This window comes from Bufo bufo, chromosome 4 (genome assembly GCF_905171765.1).
Source record: "Bufo bufo chromosome 4, aBufBuf1.1, whole genome shotgun sequence".
Classification (NCBI taxonomy): domain Eukaryota; kingdom Metazoa; phylum Chordata; class Amphibia; order Anura; family Bufonidae; genus Bufo; species Bufo bufo.
In genome coordinates this window covers 60684237-60702663 of record NC_053392.1, presented here as the reverse complement: position 1 = coordinate 60702663, position 18427 = coordinate 60684237, and the positions used below count along the sequence as shown (strand labels likewise).

The 18427-nt window shown below is 44.6% G+C and overlaps 1 protein-coding gene across 5 annotated transcripts in view; it reads left to right on the top strand.

Annotated features, from left to right (window-relative positions):
* The window catches only part of ROCK2 (Rho associated coiled-coil containing protein kinase 2), a 141822-nt gene extending 127374 nt beyond the window's left edge, over positions 1 to 14448 (top strand). For 2 of the 5 annotated variants that reach the window (XM_040427317.1, XM_040427321.1), the window contains 7 exons: positions 861 to 928; positions 1208 to 1296; positions 2027 to 2105; positions 2336 to 2594; positions 4786 to 4999; positions 11066 to 11161; positions 13753 to 14448. In XM_040427317.1, coding sequence (XP_040283251.1) covers positions 861 to 928; positions 1208 to 1296; positions 2027 to 2105; positions 2336 to 2594; positions 4786 to 4999; positions 11066 to 11147 — 791 coding nt within the window. In that variant the 3' untranslated portion in view covers positions 11148 to 11161; positions 13753 to 14448. Of the gene's footprint in view, positions 1 to 860; positions 929 to 1207; positions 1297 to 2026; positions 2106 to 2335; positions 2595 to 4785; positions 5000 to 6606; positions 6670 to 11065; positions 11162 to 13752 lie in introns of those variants that run through there. The other 3 variants (XM_040427318.1, XM_040427319.1, XM_040427320.1) reach the window with 3 other exon arrangements.
* The last annotated feature ends 3979 nt before the right edge of the window (positions 14449 to 18427 follow it).

Genomic DNA, 18427 nt, shown 5'->3' with positions numbered 1-18427 from the left:
TATCCACATTTTCAGGCCTATATGTTTAGATTGTTCTGACAAATCCTGTCTGCCGTCTTAAAGGGCTTTCCCGGATTTAAATATTGATGGCCTATCCTCAGGTCATCGATATCTGATCGGTGGAGGTCCAACTCCCGGCACTCCCACTGATCAGCTGCAGCACTTCAGTGAGTTCCACAGCTCCTTCCTAGACCAGTGACATCACGTTCATCAGTGACATGGGCCTGGGCTGCAATACCAAGCACAGCCACTATACAATGGACGGTGCTGTGCTTGGTAGGCTGTAAGGAGGCCGCAGCGTTCACTGGAGCTGGAGTCAGACCCCCACCGATCAGATATTGATGACATCCAGAGCATAGGTTCAATATTGAACTCCTGGAAAACCCCTTTAGGGTGAGCAGAGATTTTTTACGGTTACATTAAGTATAGGGCTTGACTAGTATCAAAGGGGTTATCGAAAGTCTAAAACATGCCCCCAATGCCTGGGTCCCTCATATAGATTGTACATACCCCGCTCCCCAGCACCTGCGTAGCTACTGATCCCTGCACGGCAGCCACTGCATCACTCAGATCAAAACATACTGGGGGGCCGCGACGGGGACGAGTCTCCCCCTGGGTTCTTTCAGATCCTGTGTATTTTGTCTACAGCACCATAGCCCCATTGACATTGAAGCAGGTGGAATAATGGAAGAGCGCTGTCTATGGGATCGGGCCACAGACTCACTATAACTGCTTTGCCTTGAATGCTTGTAGCTTGGATCATTGCTGCTCGGACGCATCTGGGTCGTAAATCTGTTTTATTAGTGTTTGACGGACCTCTAACGCTCATTGGCTAATGTGCCGCCTTCTCGTCCCTGCAGAATCCAGACTGGAAGGATGGTTGTCACTTCCTGTGCGAAATACTAAGAAGTTTGGCTGGATTAAAAAGGCGAGTATATGAGCCGCACAGGTCAGGGAATGGGATGATGGAGAGTATTAAAGGGGATGTCCAAGATTAGAAAAAAAGCATGTCTGCTTTCTTATCCTAAAAAAAACCCAGCACCTCTCCTGTGTTCAGGCTGTGTGGGGTATTGCAGCACAGCACCATTCACGTCTATAGAGTTGACCTGCAATACAAGACGCATCCCGTACAGAAATGCAGTGCTGCTTTTCTCATCCTGTACAGCCAGAGTTGCATCTAATGACCTTTTTGCTTTTTCTCCTCCAGTATGTGGTGGTTAGCAGCAAGAAAATCCTGTTTTATGACAGTGAGCAGGATAAAGAGCTGTCCAATCCGTACATGGTGTTGGATATAGAGTAAGTATTTCTAATCCCTGCGCTTTAATGGTAAACTGTTTTCAGAAAGTGGCTTTTTTTTTTTATATCCCGATTTTGCAAAAAACATAATTCGGTATTTAAATTGTGAATAATATGGGTAAGAATAGTAAAGAATATTGCAGTTTTCATATTGGCCTTTAGGTGTCAGCACTGCAGGTGTATGCTCCAGTAAGCCATCTCACCTTACTGCATGCAGTGAAACTATACAAGTAATGTTAGTGCTGATATTTGGATGTGGAGTAGGTATTTCTAATTACTAAATTGGATGTAGAGTGTAAGTATTGGATATAAATCTCTGCTTTTAAATGGACACACTCTTCTGATAGCAGCTTCTTTTTTATATCCCATTTTTGTGAAAAACATTATAATTTTGGCATTTCATTTGATAATGTCATATGAGTGCGGGACACTATTCCCGCGGGCGGCTGATGCGCACAACATCATAGTAACCTATGATGCTGTGCGCGCGATGTATGCCGCTCCGGGACATATGGCCCGCTCACAGACCGTATGTCTCGGAGGGTATACGGTCGTGTGCATGAGCCCTAAAAGTAAGGAAAGACCTGGTTAGAATATTGCAGTTTTCATACTGGCCTTTAGGTGTCAGTGCTGCAGGTGTACACTCCAGTAAGCAACCTCACTTTACTGCATACAGTGAATCTATCCAAATAATGTTAGTGCTGATGATATTGTTTGATTTCCTTCACAGTAAACTATTCCACGTGCGGCAGGTAACTCAGACGGATGTGTATCGGGCGGATGCTAAGGAGATTCCACGGATCTTCCAGGCAAGTAAAGCATGGATAGGTTCTTCTGCACAGTTTAATGCTGTAAATGTTCAGGAATATATATAAACCGTATTTTAAATGGATTAGATATGCCATCAAATTGAGATTTGTGGGTTGTGACCTCTTAAAGAGCCCCAGAGATCTAAAATTGGCAGTTGTGTCCCTGACCGTCTTCTCCCTGTTCACATTTACTGGTTTGTATTCATTTCCTTTTATTTTTTACCCCATAGATTTTATATGACAATGAAGGAGAAAGCAAGAAAGAGATAGAATTCCCAGTGGATCCTGTGGAGAAATCGAACTACATCTGTCACAAAGGACATGAGTTCATTCCCACGTTATACCATTTCCCAACAAGCTGTGATGCCTGCATGAAGCCCCTGTGGCACATGTTCAAACCCCCTGCTGCCTTAGAGTGCCGGCGCTGCCATATCAAATGCCACAAGGACCATATGGATAAGAAAGAGGACATGATAGCACCTTGCAAAGGTACGTGCAATATGATGTCTCTACAGGTAGGGCTGCAAATGAATATTGGGGTCATTTTAAGACCGGGTTCTATCTAGGCTTAGGGAGGGGTGAGATGAAAGCCCAAATAGGAAAAAAAATCTTATGGAAAGTCAGATGGGCAGTAAAACTTAAAGGGGTTGTCCAGGCTTTTACTATTGATGACCTATTTTCAGGATAGGTCATCAATATCAGATCAGCAGGGGTCAACACCCGGCACCCCCGGCGATCAGCTGTATGAGAAGATGTCATGCGCAGGGCGCACATGCCGTCTTTATTCTTGTCCGCTGCTGCTGTTTATGGCAAAGACCATAGACAGCAGTGGTATACAGGAAGAGAGAAGGGAGACGGCATGTGCGCCCTGCGCGCATCGTCTTCTCATACGGCTGATCGGGATGTCGGACCCCCGCCAATCTGATAGTGCAAGCAAATTTAGACTAGCACATCTATAGTCACAGGTGCACATCAGATAGCTAGCTGGCAGATAGCAAATAGTGTGCTACCATACGTTTTTGTTTTCTGTCTGCATTCTAGTTTTCTGGATGTGCATCTGTGACTATTGTGGGGTTTCGCTCTGGTAGATAGGATAAGCGGACGCAGTACAGAGGCAAAAGACAAGTTCTTAACGCAAAACTTCAGTGTTTATTCACACTTGAGGCAAATGCACAAAACAATGTGTTACTTTGCAGTCTTGGTGTTTACTTCACACACAATGGAAAGTACATCTTGGTGTTACTTCACACAAATTGGAAAGTTCATATAAGACAAGTCACCTTGATGTCAGTTATGCCTCCAGCAGTCCACGGCAGGCTTTAGGGAGCCTGTTTCCTCGACCCATGGGTCTCAGCCCTCCAACCTGGCACCAAGCCTCAGATCCCAATACAGAGATCCTGCTGCTGAGCCCAGCTGCCTATTTAAGGACAGCCAGTTGCTGCCAAAAACCTGGATCGGCAATTAAAGTCCAGTCTGGTATTTGACCCCACCTGGCTGCAAATCAGCCCAGCAGCACACGCTGGGAATACCTGTTTTCCCAGACCATTCCCCTCACTGTATCACACTATGGATGTGCTAGTCTAAATTTTCTTGCAGTGTGTTTGGAGGGTAGCTTCCTCCTGTAGATTGAGCACTCCCCGCCCTTCTGCCCAGGGCTTCAGAGCAGAGTATAAATATAGCTGGTTCCTACACCGCCCTGAACATTGTAGGCTTAGGTTAGGCCCAGGAGAGGCAGTTCTGTTAGTGTCAGGTACCCATCTGCTGAAGCCACCTTGATGCCGGTAGATGGGCCCGACACGCGTTTGATCAGAAATGTGCGCAAAGTGCCTCCATTTTTTTTTATATATAGTAGGTATAATACCCCTTTTAATCCAGAATAATCCCTAATCCTTATTTCTCTTGTTTGCATGTGATCTGATATTGATGACATATCCTCAGGATAGGTCATCAATAGTAAAAGCCCAGACAATCTCTTTAAAGGGGTTATCCTACAAAAAGCATTTCACCTGTACAGGACAGATGATAAATGTTGGATCACTGGGGGTGCAACCATTGTGACCCAGTGATCCTGAGAACGGAGGGTCCCAGAGTCCCCTCACTGAATGGGACTGGTAGTACAGTGGTATGAGGTGTTGGAGTTACATGTGGACCCCGATACCCTCTGTTCTCTTGATTACTGGGGGTCCTTCTAATGGGACTTAGACAGCTCTCCTTCAGTCCCTTATAAGTGAATGTAGCTGAGGACTGACATGCACCCTACATCTGCATCCAGACAGTCTTCATCCATTATAGGGGTTATGCCAAAATGAATGCAAAAATAAAATTCAGACAATCTTTCTTACAAAGCTAGAACCAGCCCTTTACTTCACATGAATCCACTACTGCAGCTCTCTCCCTGTAACTGTCACTTATAACAGTAGATATTTCTGGTGGCAGTTGAAGAATAGAACTGGGCATGTGCGACCACCTCAGGTAGACAGAGATATTAGGAAAAGAGCAGACAGCAGATGGCGCTATACAGTTACATGTCATTGAATAACTCTACGGCTATAGTACGTTTTTAATTACATGCAACTACAAAAGTTTTCAGATCCAGACACTGGTTTGGAAAAGGTAGAATATTTTTCAGGAGATAACCTTTTTAATTAAACCCTCCTTTGTATTCTTTCTTCTCTCACAGTAAACTACGATATTTCTACGGCTAAGAATCTACTTTTATTAGCGAACTCCACGGAGGAGCAGCAGAAGTGGGTGAGTCGGCTGGCAAAAAAAATTCCCAAAAAGGCGCCGGCTCCTGATCCCTTTGCCCGTTCCTCTCCAAGAACTTCCATGAAGGTACAGCCAAACACGTCTATGAGGCGGCCTAGTCGACAACTTCCTCCAAACAAACCCAGGTAAAAACTGGACGACTACTACCGTATATTACATATGTAATACTGTGAGGGGGCGTTAGTTGGTTTACCCACAGTTTTTTTTTTTGTTTTTTTTTAAGTACCCCAAATAACAAATGTCACATTGAATCATGCCAAATAACAAATCCAGCTTTGCTGCATCTGCACGTTAAATATACTGTATGTGCCTGTGCGAGAATTATAGTCTTCTACATCTATAGCTGGTTTCTTATTAGTGGGCACAAGGTTAGACGCACAGCGTAGGTGGGCACACAGCAATGCTGTATGCATGAACCCTGTAGGGACTCAAGGTGCTGTTGTATGAAACTGTTTTACATTCACTTCTTGCAGGGAATGCCACCACAATGAGATAAAACAAGCCGCAGTATAGGCCCATAGACTTCTATACCACACAGATCTGTAATGTGGAACGTTTGTCACCACTGTTAGATGGTGTCCCACCATTAAATATGGGACAGAATTATTGTATAGATCATAATAAATAAAGCATTTTCACCATTGAAAGAAAACCATCCAGTGAAGTTATAAGGTTACTTACATAGTATGACGCCACCTGGTGGTTAAAGTGTATAGCACTGTGTGCATCCACTGTAATAGCGGAGGGCAGGTGGGCACACGTGCTTAGTCAATCTCCTGACAGCAAGGTCTCTGAATAGTGATCCTCTATTCACTGTAGTGCAGATAATAGAAATCTGCCCTCGTTGTCCGGAGAAGAACAGAATCTCCGCAGTAGCATGACCGTATCGCTGAGAAGACTCCTCCTTTAGACAAGTCAGAACTCGCTATATTGTCAGCTGCCTTAGGGAGAAGGAGACTGATTCTGCCCGGACACATTGAAGCAAAATATGGTGAAAATGTACTTTTATGCCAGAAACACTACACATTACTTAAAGGGAATCTGTCAGCAGATTTGTCGCTATGACACTGGCTGACCTGTTACATGTGCGCTTGGCAGCTGAAGGCATCTGTGTTGGTTCCATGTTCATATGTGTCCGCATTGCTGAGAAAAATGATGTTTTAATATATGCAAATGAGCCTCTAGGAGCAATGGGGGCGTGGCCATTACACCTAGAGGCTCTGCTCTCTCTGCACTTTGATTGACAGGACCAGGTGTGATCACATTTACACTGCCTGGCCCTGTCAAAGTGCAGAGAGCGTGGCAGTTGCAGAGAGAGCAGAGCTTCTAGGTGTAATGGCAACACCCGCGTTGCTCCTAGAGGCTCATTTGCATATATTAAATGCAGACACATATGAACATGGGACCAACACAATGTCTTCAGCTGCCAAGCGCACATGTAACAGGTCAGCCAGTGTCATAGGCACAAATCTGCTGACAGATGCCCTTTAAAACAGCTATTAGCTGTAGGTAGGAAGATGATTCATGGGAGGGATAGCCTCTTTAAGGTCTTGAGCCTATCTTGACTAACCCTGGCAGGGACCTTTAGAAATAGATTGCCTGCTTATAGGCCCATCATGCCATGTTTTCTGTTTCGCCATCCTCCCCAGCAGCAAACTGGTTAAATACGATAACTTCTTTTCTGGTTTCCTTTCCATCCCGTCCATCTTCTTGTTACTAATTTTGTTTCTAGCTCTGGTCCTGCCCTCCGAATCATTCTCCATTGACTTTACTTTTACCTTTTTCAAATGCTACAGTAAGTAAGAGATGTGCTACCCGCTCTGTTCTGCATCACTCTGCAGTAACGCTCACTAACTCGCTACGTGTGCCTTGTGCCCATCTACATCGCCAGTACTTATATATGTTAGTGTAATAGTCCTGGCACAGAGGGTGACATCATAGGCCATGTTGTACTGTCTCTTATATCATCTCACACAAATCATGTATTTTTCATTCAATGAATCTATTTCTGAGTAGTTTTGGTTGTTGGCGCTATATACAGCAGAGTATGGAGTAAGATAATGTATATGTTATTTTATTTTTATGTGCAACTCCATTTCAAGGGGTATTCAGATTATTGACTTTAAAGGCTATGAACTTCTTCAGAGCAATTTTTTTCTAATTGCATTTTCCTTTTTTTGGGCTAAAAATATTTATTTAAAAAAGTTCAGCTGTTTTTTAGATACAGGGGTTAAAAAATCAGTTTGTTAGCTCTCCTAAAACTCTTAGGCTACTTTCACATATGTGTTTTGAGTCGACATTCCGGTTTTGAGATTTAGCAGAGGATCTCAAAACCGGGCCAAAATGGTTCCATTTTGTCCCCATGCATTCTGAATGGAAAGAGATCCGTTCAGGATGTCTTCCGTTCCGTCAGCATTACGTTTTGTGACCGGTCACAAAACCGCTACAGGCTGCGGTTTTGTGTCCGATCATCGAAACGGAACAAAACAGATCCAGTTTTTTTAGGGTCCTGACTTTGAATATATTTAGTGACTGATCCGGTTTGTTCCGTTTCGATTTCACACAACCGCATCCTAACGGAACGGATGCATCCTGATGTATATTCAAAACTGATCCGTTTTGAGATCCCCTGCCGAAGCTCAAAATCTAAAACCAAAACTCGTATGTGAAAGTAGCCTTCTCAAAATGTTAAGATTATGTCTTGCGTTGTTGTTGGATTCTGTTCCGTAGTCGGAACTGCCTGCCGGATCCGGAAATCCGTATGCAAACGGATGCGGATCCATCTCACAAATGCATTGCAATACCGGATCCGCCTCTCTGGTGTCATCCATTTTTCCGGAACACTTGCTGTGGTATTTTCTCCGGCCAAATACCGTAAGAGTGACTGAACTGAAGACATCCTGATGCATCCTGAACGGATTGCTCTCCATTTAGAATGCATTAGGATAAAACACAGGTTTTTTTTTATCCGGTATTGAGCCCCTAGGACGGAACTTAATGCCGGAAAAGAATAACGTTAGTGTGAAGGTACCCTAAAGTGAGTGAGGTCAGGAGATCAGAGGCAAGGCTTCACTTGAGCCATCAGCTTATCTGCTAAAAGACAGATTTTTTTTTTTAACCCCTGTATCTTTAAAACGGCACAACTTCTTTTTCTTTCTTCTTTTTTTAACCCCTGTATCTTAAAAACGGCAGACCCTTTTTAATTTTTTTTTTAAATTTATTTATTTATTTTTGTAGCCCAAAATGAGTAAAATACTATCATAAAACAAAATGTCCAAAGGGGTCCATAGCCTTTAAAGGGGTTCTCCAGGCTTTTAATATTGCTGACCTATCATCAGGATGGGTCATCAATATCAGATCGGCGGGCATCCGACACCCTGCACCCCTTCATACAGCTGATCAACGGGGCTGCCGGGTGTCAGACCCTCGCCAATCTGATATGAACTATCCTGAGGATAGGTCATCAGCATTAAAAGCCTGGCGAACCCCTTTAATGTGTGGGTACCTCAACCCCCATCAACTTGGTGAGGTGGAAGCACCATATGTGCCGTTTCCGTAATTGCTACTCATTTTAACAGGTTAGGAAACTGTAGACAGATGGATTAACCCTTTAAAGTACAAGTCTAGATGCTCTAGGATATTCAGTAAGACTTTCTCCCCCTAGTAGTACATGTAAACCTTCCAGAAATGTAAACTTATTTAGTTTTTTCCACTCATTTATCACCTATGAACAGGCGAGGTAATGAACATCTAAATAAGAGGAAGACCACACTTTCCATGCCCTGTGAAATAAAGGTGATTTTCGAATTCATTGGGCAGGGCGACGTTTCGTCTCTATAGTATTACTAAACCACTGCAGTGGAAACCTCGCCCTGCCAGGTGAATAAAAATCACCTTTGTGTGACAAGACGTGGAGTGCTGCCATCTTCTTTATATTCAGATGATTGTCTTGGGACTGAGAAGCTGGAGCCCGATACCATGTGCAAAGACCTATACGTGTTCCACTACTGTGGACTGTTGACCTGTCTTCATTGTACCTGAACAGATTAGGCGATGAATGTTAGATTTGTGGGGGACCCACCCTTGAGAGACCCACCACTCATTCAGTACCTTCTCTAGTCCACATAAGTGTTCACAACACTGTCCAAATCTTAAGCTGGCCATACAAATTAGGCCTCATGCACACGACCGTTGTGTGTTTTGCGGTCCACAAAACACGGATGGCGTCCGTGTGTGTTCCGCAATTTGCAGAATGGCACGGACAGTCATTGATATAACTGCCTATTCTTGTCCGCAAAACAAACAAGAATAGGACGTTATTATTTTTTTTGCGGACCACGGAACGGAGCAACAGATGCAGACAGCACACGGAGTGCTGTCCGCATCTTTTGCGGCCCCATTGAAGTGAAGGGGTCCGCATCCAAGCCGCAAAAACTGCGGCTCGGATGCGGACCAAAACAACGGTCGTGTGCATGAGGCCTTAGATGTATATCAGCCATCCATCTAAGGCCTTATGCACACGCCCATATCCGTTTTTGCGGATCCACAAAATACGCATGCGGTCCGTGTGCCGTCTGCCTTTTTTTGCAGACCTGTTGCCTTCAATGGGTCTGCGGTCCACAATTTGCAGACAAGTACAGCACATGTTGTGATCTTCTGCGAAAAAGACATACGGATGCAGAAAGCACACGGATGATAGAACATGTCGTATACTTGTCTGCAAAGGGCGAGCCGCAGACCCATTGAAGCCAATGGGTCCTCCAAAAAATGTGGACAGCACATGGACCACGTCTGTATTTTGTGGATCTGCAGTTTGCAGACCGCAAAACAGATACGGTTGTGTGGATGGGGCCCCTGACAGCAGATGTATACAGAAAGAAGGATCAGACCTGTTGGATTTCAGCATGCCTGATCCTTTTGTTGTAGGGTGTCTAGCACCGGCTTACTCTCATTAAGAACACATGCATTCTCGGCCGAACCTCTGTATGGGGAGTTAGGTGATAATAGCTTCGGGCTGACAGGTATTTCATGTAGATGGTTAACGGAGATCCTCACCGTGCTGAACCACATGCAGAAGAGATGTCCTAGTGACAAAGGGAGCGGGAACAATCGGTACTGGGCTCTCTCCAAGGGCCCCAGCCGCATGTTCTACCTCTATTCGATGCACGCCCTTGGTTCAAAGTTGAACATACAGATTAAAGGGGTCGTCTGACTTTAGCAAATAGCATTTATCATGTATAAAAGGTTAATACAAGGCACTTACTAATGGATTGTTATTATCCACATTGCCTCTTTTGCTGGCTATACTCATTTTTCCATCACATTATACACTGCTCGTTTCCATGGTTACGCCCACCATTCAGTCCAGCATCGGTGGCCGTGCTTGCACACTATACGAAAAACTGCTGGCCTATGTGCACTCCTATGGTCCCGACCACCAGAGAGGCAAGTGCTTTTTCCTATAGTGTGCAAGTACAGCCACCACTGATGGATTGCAGGGTGGTCGTAACCATGGAAACTAGCAGTGTATAATGTGATGAAAAAATTAATCCAGCCAGCAAAGGAGGCAATATGGACAATCACCACACATTAGTAAGTGGCTTGTAATAACTTTCTTTACCTGATAAATGCCACTTGCTGGAGTGAGACAACCCCTTTAAAGCAGTTGTCTCACTTCAGCAAATGGCATTTATCATGTAGAGAAAGTGGATACAAGGCCCTTACTAATGTATTGTGATTGTCCATATTGTCTCCTTTGGCTGGATTCATTTTTCCATCACATGATACACCGCTCATTTCCATGGTTATGACCAACCTGCAATCCATCAGCGGTTGTCGTGCTTGCACACTATAGGAAAAAGTGCTGGCCTATGCACGCTCCCGTGGTCGTGGCCACCAGAGAGGCCAGAGCTTTTTCCTGTAGTGTGCAAGCGCGACCACCACTGCTGTATTTTAGGGTGGTCATAACCATGGAAACGAGCAGTGTATAATGTGATGGAAAAATGACTCCACCCAGCAAAGGAAGCAATATGGACAATCACAATACATTAGTAAGTGCCTTGTATTCACTTTCTCTATATATTAAATGCTGAAGTGACACAACCCCTTTAAGTCTCCTGAGATAGTGCCCTGGAGAACATGGAGGGTTTCTTCATAAGCCTTTCTCATGAACCCCAACACTCCTGTTGCAGACTGCTTGACCTGGCTTTTAACGACTGGCACTGGTCTCTGGATGACGTAGAGGATGATGGGGATGATGTTTTTGATTTCTGAAGCGGTAACCTCGGGTAATTGGCTTTGGAATGCGTATTATTTTCCTGCCTGCGTTTGCTGTGTGCATCCCCGGAGGATAAGCTCGCTAGGAAGAACATCCGCTAGGTCTACAGAGTGCAAACCGGCAAGCTATTATACCAAACTAATTTTAGTGACCATGCAGATCCGCTGAGAGCATCCTACTCGCCACACCTGATGATGTCATCGGTTTCCAGTGATTATATTGGCAATTGATATTGCTCTACAACCCAAGATTGGAAGATTATAGGCAACTGGCATGTTCCTTGGAAATAAAGGAGCTCTGCAGGCCATGTATAGTGGAAAGCTGAATCCTCCTGATCTACAAGACTGCAACCTGCTGACTGATCATTAAAGGGGTTTTTCCTGATAAATCAATATCTGATTCGTGGGGATTCGACTCCAGACAACCTCGCCGATCAGATGTTTCCGGTGAGTGCCGCAGCCCTTTTCCTAGGCCAGTGACGTCCCATTCATTGGTCACGTGGCCTGTGTGCTGCTCTGTCCCATTCAAGTAAATGGGCCTGGGCTGCAATACCAAGCACAGCCACTAATACATTGTACGGCGCTGTACTTGATGACCATAGCGCTGATTGACGGGTGTGCTGGTAGTCAGACCCCCACCGATCAGGTATTGATGACCTATCCTGAGGATAGGACATCAGTATTGAATTTCCAGGAAACCCCTTTAAGAAAAGTTTGATTTATTTTGCTGTGTTTTGTATCTACTTCCTCCTTGAACATGGCTGCATGTATAAAGATAGCATGAAGAGTCATATAAAACAATTATATTTTGCCCCTTTACGCCTTTCATGATCGCGATTTGGTGGATTATCAGACGTGGTTGGGTTGACAGGTGGCTGCCTGTGTATTTTTGCTTTTTCGTGTGGTAGTTTTGTTGTGTGTGTTTTGCAGTGTTTGTCAGAAGTTACTGCTGCCCATGCTGAACCACTGAGGCAGAACTGTCTTATGGAGGAGTTAAATATTAATGACCTACACTCAGGATAGGTCATCAGTATCAGACCGGTCATTAGTCGGAAGGGTTTATATACCATGCTCAAGAGGTCTGCCGCAAGAGGAAGAAAACGCATTCCAGTGCCACCTCTAAACTAGGCAGAAACCTACCATGTACTAATGAGGAGCAAAAACCCATCAACTGTGCTGATCCCATAGTCATGCTTCATAAAGGGTCAGACATGCACACTACCTGTAGGTGGCACTAGAGAAGCAGTTTTCCTCTTCTGGTGGAGCGCTATTTTGCATACGTTTCTCATGGGGCATTGCCCTAAATACCTCCTACTAGCTAAATGTCTGCAAGATCATTCCTATCGGCTTGCGAGGCTGTGAAACTAAATGGGTTTTCCGAGATAATTTTACTGATGAGCTATCCTCTGGTTCACAAGGCACCGGCGCCTGCAGTAGTACCGCTACCTTCTCGCAGCTTTTTCTAGGCCATGTGACATCACATTCATCGGTCATATGGCCTGGGCGCAGCTCAGACTCATTGAAGTGAACTGTACTGAGCTGCGATACCAAGCACTGCCACTATCAATTGGATGGCGCTGTGCTTGTTGAGCAAGTTAGGGTCCATTCACACGTCCGTATGTCCGCAAAACACGGACACCAGCGCTGTGCGTTTCACAATTTGTGGACCGCACATCGCCGGCACTATAATAGAAAATGCCTAATCTAATAGGACATGTTCTATTTTTTAGCGGAAATGGAAGTGCGGATCCGCAAATGCGGATGCAAACAGCACATTCCGGCCCCATTAAAAATGAATGGGTCCGCACCCGTTCCTGCAAAATTGCGTAACTGATGAGGACCCATTTTGCGGACGTGTGAATGGACCCTTACTGCGAGTACTGGTGCCTTCTCAAACAGCTGATCGGCCGGAGTCCCTGGTGACGAACCCTCACCGATCAGATACTGAAGACCTAGCCAGAGGATAGCTCATCAGTATAAAAGTCTCAGAAAACCCCTTTAATGAGGACCTACCACTACCCCTGACATGCCTGTTTTAATAGTTTCATGCATTCCCCACATACTAACAATTCTGGAGCATCTATTCTTATGGCTCTATGTTGTGTCATTCCTTTATTATTCCTACTAGAATTAATGAATGAATTGCTAGCAGTCTGCAGTAATGGTACAAGGGGTGGTAACCAGTAAGGGGGGGGGGGGGTGTCCCTGCACAGTCTGAAAATGGCAGCACTGATTGGATAGAGTGAGGCTGTGCAGGTACACGCCCCCCCCCAACTTGTTACCACCCCTCTGTACCCTTACTGCAGACTGCTAGCAATTCATTCATAACTTCTAGTAGAAATAATAAAGGAACAGCACACCATAGAGCCATAAGAATAGATGCTCCAGAATTGTTAGCATGTGGGGAATGCATGAAACTATTAAAACAGGCATGTCAGGAGAGGGGACAGGTCCTCTGTAACTATGGCGACTTGAAGCCTAGAACGCGGTTTAACCTTGCTAGCATGAACTGATCGTAATATTGTTCTTGCCTTTCTCATTTCAGTGCATGGACACCATTCTTGTCATTTGTGCCTCTAATTATCTTCCTCTTGTCTTTCAGTTAACTGCCTTCTGTGAATGCAGTGCCCATTTTAAGATGATTTCTTCCATTAAATGACAAAAATAAGACTGATTGCAAAATAAGGTGTCCAAAATATAAAAAAAAGGAGAAAAAAAACAAAACTATATTTTTTTCCAAAAAGACTGTGCATATATATATCAGAGGTTTACAAAAAAATTTCTTGCTGCAATGTAGAAAGAGAGAAAAGAAATAATGTTGTTCCTGACGAGTGGCTCAGGGTGGTCAGAAGTCACTGTGATTTACGTAGACCCCTAACCCGGGATTAATACCCAGGTTACACTCCTGATACTTTGCAAACGAAAATCTCCGAGGACGGCTTTTACCCCTGCTCGAAACGTGAAAGCTTCAAAGCGAGGATATGAACGGTGGGGAAACGAGTGCCGGTTCCACAAGGTTTTTTACACTACATCCCAGAGGAACTCCGGTCCCACAGCTGACGGCGTCCAACACAGCGGTTTTGGTGCTCTGTATCGCTCCGAATGAGCTCCTCAACGAGAGAAAAAGACAGACCGTGTATATATTTGTATCGTACTGTACCGCCAGAGGCTTTGTGAGAACGGCACCCTTTATTTTTGTACTCCTTGACCAATGCCTGCGGTTGTGACTATGCACATGTACAAAGCCATAGTGTTATCCCTCTGTCTGACTCATATGGAGGGATTAGCGCGGGGGGGGGGGGGGGGGGGGGGGTGGGGGCACATTCAGTCTCGGAACCTGCGAATATCTTCTTCCAAAAATATCTGGATGCCTTAATAAAAAAAATAAAAATGACCATCCCGCCACTGAGCTGCAAATTCGGCTTCTGTAGTTCTTAGGGGGCTGATGTGACGCACTAATAAAAAATTTTCTTTTTTTTTTTTTTAATGGGGGCAGCCTCCTTTTGAATGTGTTTGGAAAGTTGGAGAAATAGAATATGATTAACCTCTCCCCTTCATCAACCCTCAGTATTAGTAGTCACCAAAGCAAAAAATAAATAAATAAATTCTGTACGTTAAGCAGCCATTTTGTGGGAGGGGTATGTATTTATGTAAATGTATTTATGTAAATGCAGCTCGTTAACGCCTAGCCCCAACTATGAGTTAACGCCATACGGATAGTTTCTATAGTATTACACGCCTTTTGCTTCTTTTCAGGGTCTTCTGAAGGGCGTGTTCCTTCCGGTTGCCTAGCAACCGCTTGTCTTCCTGTGTGGGTGACCACTGTTTTAGTTGTATCTGCCTCTCCAGTCACCTGACTCCCGGTCATGACGAGGGAGGGGAAAATGTGCAGAAACGAGAAATATTGTAAGATATATGCTGTGTCCCGGTAGGGGTTAGACCTTATGTAGCATCTGTACATACGACATAATTGGGTCCCGTTGACTGAACGGTTGCCTGTTTTTGGTGCCTTAGAGATGTTGCCATTTCCAGGGCTGCTTCGTCATGAATACTACTATAACCCCCAACATGGCTGCCTCTATGGTGCCCCCTCCTGGAAGAAAAGGATATCCAATAAGTGCTATGTTTTTGTTTTTCCTTTTGCTTGCCTTGGTTTGTGTTCTGTTCTACTTATGTTTTTATTTCTGAAGAGAAAGACAGAGGTCTACGATTGAACAAATGTCTTTTTTAAGTGTTCCTATCACACCCACACACGCACATAAAACATGGGCTGTCACGAGTAGAGATGAGCGAATTTCATGTAAAGAAATTCGTTCACGCTTCGTTTGGTGGTAAAATCAGAATTGCGTTATGGATTCCGTTACCACGGACCAGAACGCAATTCTATGACGGAATGCCTTTAGAGGCATTCCATTATTAATTCCGTCATAATAGAAGTCTATGGGCTGCATAACGGATCCGTCTCATTTCCGTTATCCAGGACTCCCCTACATAACTGAAACGGGACAGATCCGTTTTGCGGCCCACATGACTTCTATTATGACGGAATGCCTCTAAAGGCATTCCGTCATAGAATTGCGTTCTGGTCCGTGGTAACGAAATCCATAATGCAATTCTGCTTTTACCACCAAACGAAGCGTGAGCGAATTTCAAAATATGAAGTTGGCTCATCTCTAGTCACGAGCTTCAGTCATACTGTAGATGTATTTTAATATTTCAGGAACTGTTCTCTAGCACCTAGCTCTAGGTTATTGAATACATTTCGTATCGGAGCATTTGAAGAATGTTTATCTGGGATGTAAAAAAAATGAGAAAAAAAAAATATGAAAGAAATAAGGACCTCGGAGGTGCTTATTGGAATTATTTTTACATGGTCTTATTAAGAAAAAAAAAGTATATATATAAATATAATTTATGTGGGCTCATTCATGCTGTACACCTAAATATCCCTCGAAGTGCATGTTTTATACAGAAAGCAGTATGATAAAATGTTAACCATATTGACAATAAAATATAACATGTAGCCTTCAGTGCCTCCCGTCTCTTCTCATGTGCTCTGAGCTGTCACACAGTGTGGTATGTCTCTTATCATGTGCTCTGAGCTGTCACACAGCGTGGTATGTCTCTTTTATAATGCGCTCTGAGCTGTCACTTCCTGTTTAATGTACTGAGCGGTCACACATTGCCGTATTGCCTTACGTCTTGCTCTGAGCGGTCACGCAGTGCCTCCTGTCTCTTATAATGTGCTCTGAGCTGTCACTTCCTGTTTAATGTACTGAGCTGTCACACATTGCCGTATTGCCTTATGTCTCGCTCTGAGTGGTCACGTATTGCCTTACATCTCGCTCTGAGCGGTCACACATTGCCGTATTGCCTTACGTCTCGCTCTGAGCGGTCACACATTGCTGTATTGCCTTACGTCTCGCTCTGAGCGGTCACGCAGTGCCGTATTGCCTTACGTCTCGCTCTGAGCGGTCACGCATTGCCGTATTGCCTTACGTCTCGCTCTGAGCGGTCACGCATTGCCGTATTGCTTTACGTCTCGCTCTGAGCGGTCACGCAGTGTGCACGAGCCCTAATGAAGTGCCTAGAGAAGACTGAAGAGCAGGTAAGTGGTGCGCACAGCCGCTGTACGGGACGGGCCTAATGATTTCTCGCCTCCAACCAAACCTGAGCTTTCTGTTTTGACTTGAGCCAAGCGTTAATTGGAGAAGTGTAGACTGAGAACCGTTCTTCCATCTTGCCCCCCCCCTCCCCCATACACATTAGTGTATTGTCGGCCTACAGTCTGTGGGGAGCTCCCGACTCTTCCAACAGATGATGTTGGGGGCAAATGAATATTTTTGTCGGATCCTTTTGTTCTCCCAGGGGGAGAAGTGTCTGGCAGCAGCTTTCTCCCCATACTCCAGTGGTAGGCAACCTCCGGCACAAACTATAACTCCCAGCATGCACACTTTCTCTGCTCTTCTCATAACTCCCATACAAAAGAATTGAGTATGCTGGGAATTGTAGTTTCACAACATCTGGAGTGCTGAAGGTCGCTGACCCCTGCCATATGTATGTGGGATGAAGGATTGGCCTACAGCTATTGAATGTGTATGGCCGCCTTTAATGTAAAGAACTCTTTCCTCCCTGTACAGGAAGATCCAGATGCATCATGTGAAGAAATAACCACTCGTCTGTAAATCAGCAGGTTTTATTTCATGTAGCACACGGTCTGCTCCATTACATCCACCATTCTTCCTGAGTTTGATATATTTTCTGATTTATTAATACAGTGACCGTAGAGAATCTGCACACGAAATCTCATAGTGTTTTCATATGACATGTAAGGCTACTTTCACACCTGCGCTTTCTCTTTCCGCTATTGAGAGGGAGGGAGAAGTGTCTGGAGCAGCAGGATGATTTATGAATGAATTAGATTCATACGAATTGATTTGCTCATCTCCACCCAGGACCATTAGCAGCCCCCCCAAAATCATCACTTTATACATAAGATATACAGTTGTGTTCAAAATAATAGCAGTCAGACATCACTAACCTGATCAATCACTGTTTTTGGTAGAAATTATATTTCTACATGGCAAATAATTTACTAGCAGGTGTAGTAGAGTAATAAAAACCCAACAGACATGACATGCATGCTGCTGATTCTGTGTATTGAATCACTAATTGAAAGGGGCATGTTCAAAATAATAGCAGTGTGGAGTTCAAGGAGTGAGGTCATTCCTTCTTTGAAAAACAGGTGCCAATTATTTCCCTTATTTAAGGAAGGCAGCAAATGTTGTACATGCCGGTTACAGTGCATTTGTCTCTGAAATTCGGAGGAAAATGGGTCGTTCCAGACATTGTTTAGAAGAACAGCGTACCTTGATTAAAAAGTTGATTGGAGAGGGGAAAACATATAAAGAAGTGCAGAAAATTATAGGCTGCTCAGCTATAATGATCGCAAATGCTTTAAAATGGCAACCAACACCTGAAAGACGTGGAAGAAAGTGAAAAACTACCATTCGAATGGATAGAAGAATAGCCAAAATGGCAAGGACTCGGCCAACAATCAGCTCCAGGAAGATCAAAGAAGATCCAAAGTTACCTGTGAGTACTGTTACAATTAGAAGCAGTGGCGTACCAAGGGGGGGCGCGGCCCGCCCCGGGTGCCACGACTGAGTCACCCCTCCATCCACTGCTGCACCGCGAGGCGACTCCGCCAGGCGCCGGCTTAGAAGGATTATTGCGGCGGCACGCAACATGACGTCACGACGCTGACGGAAGCGGAA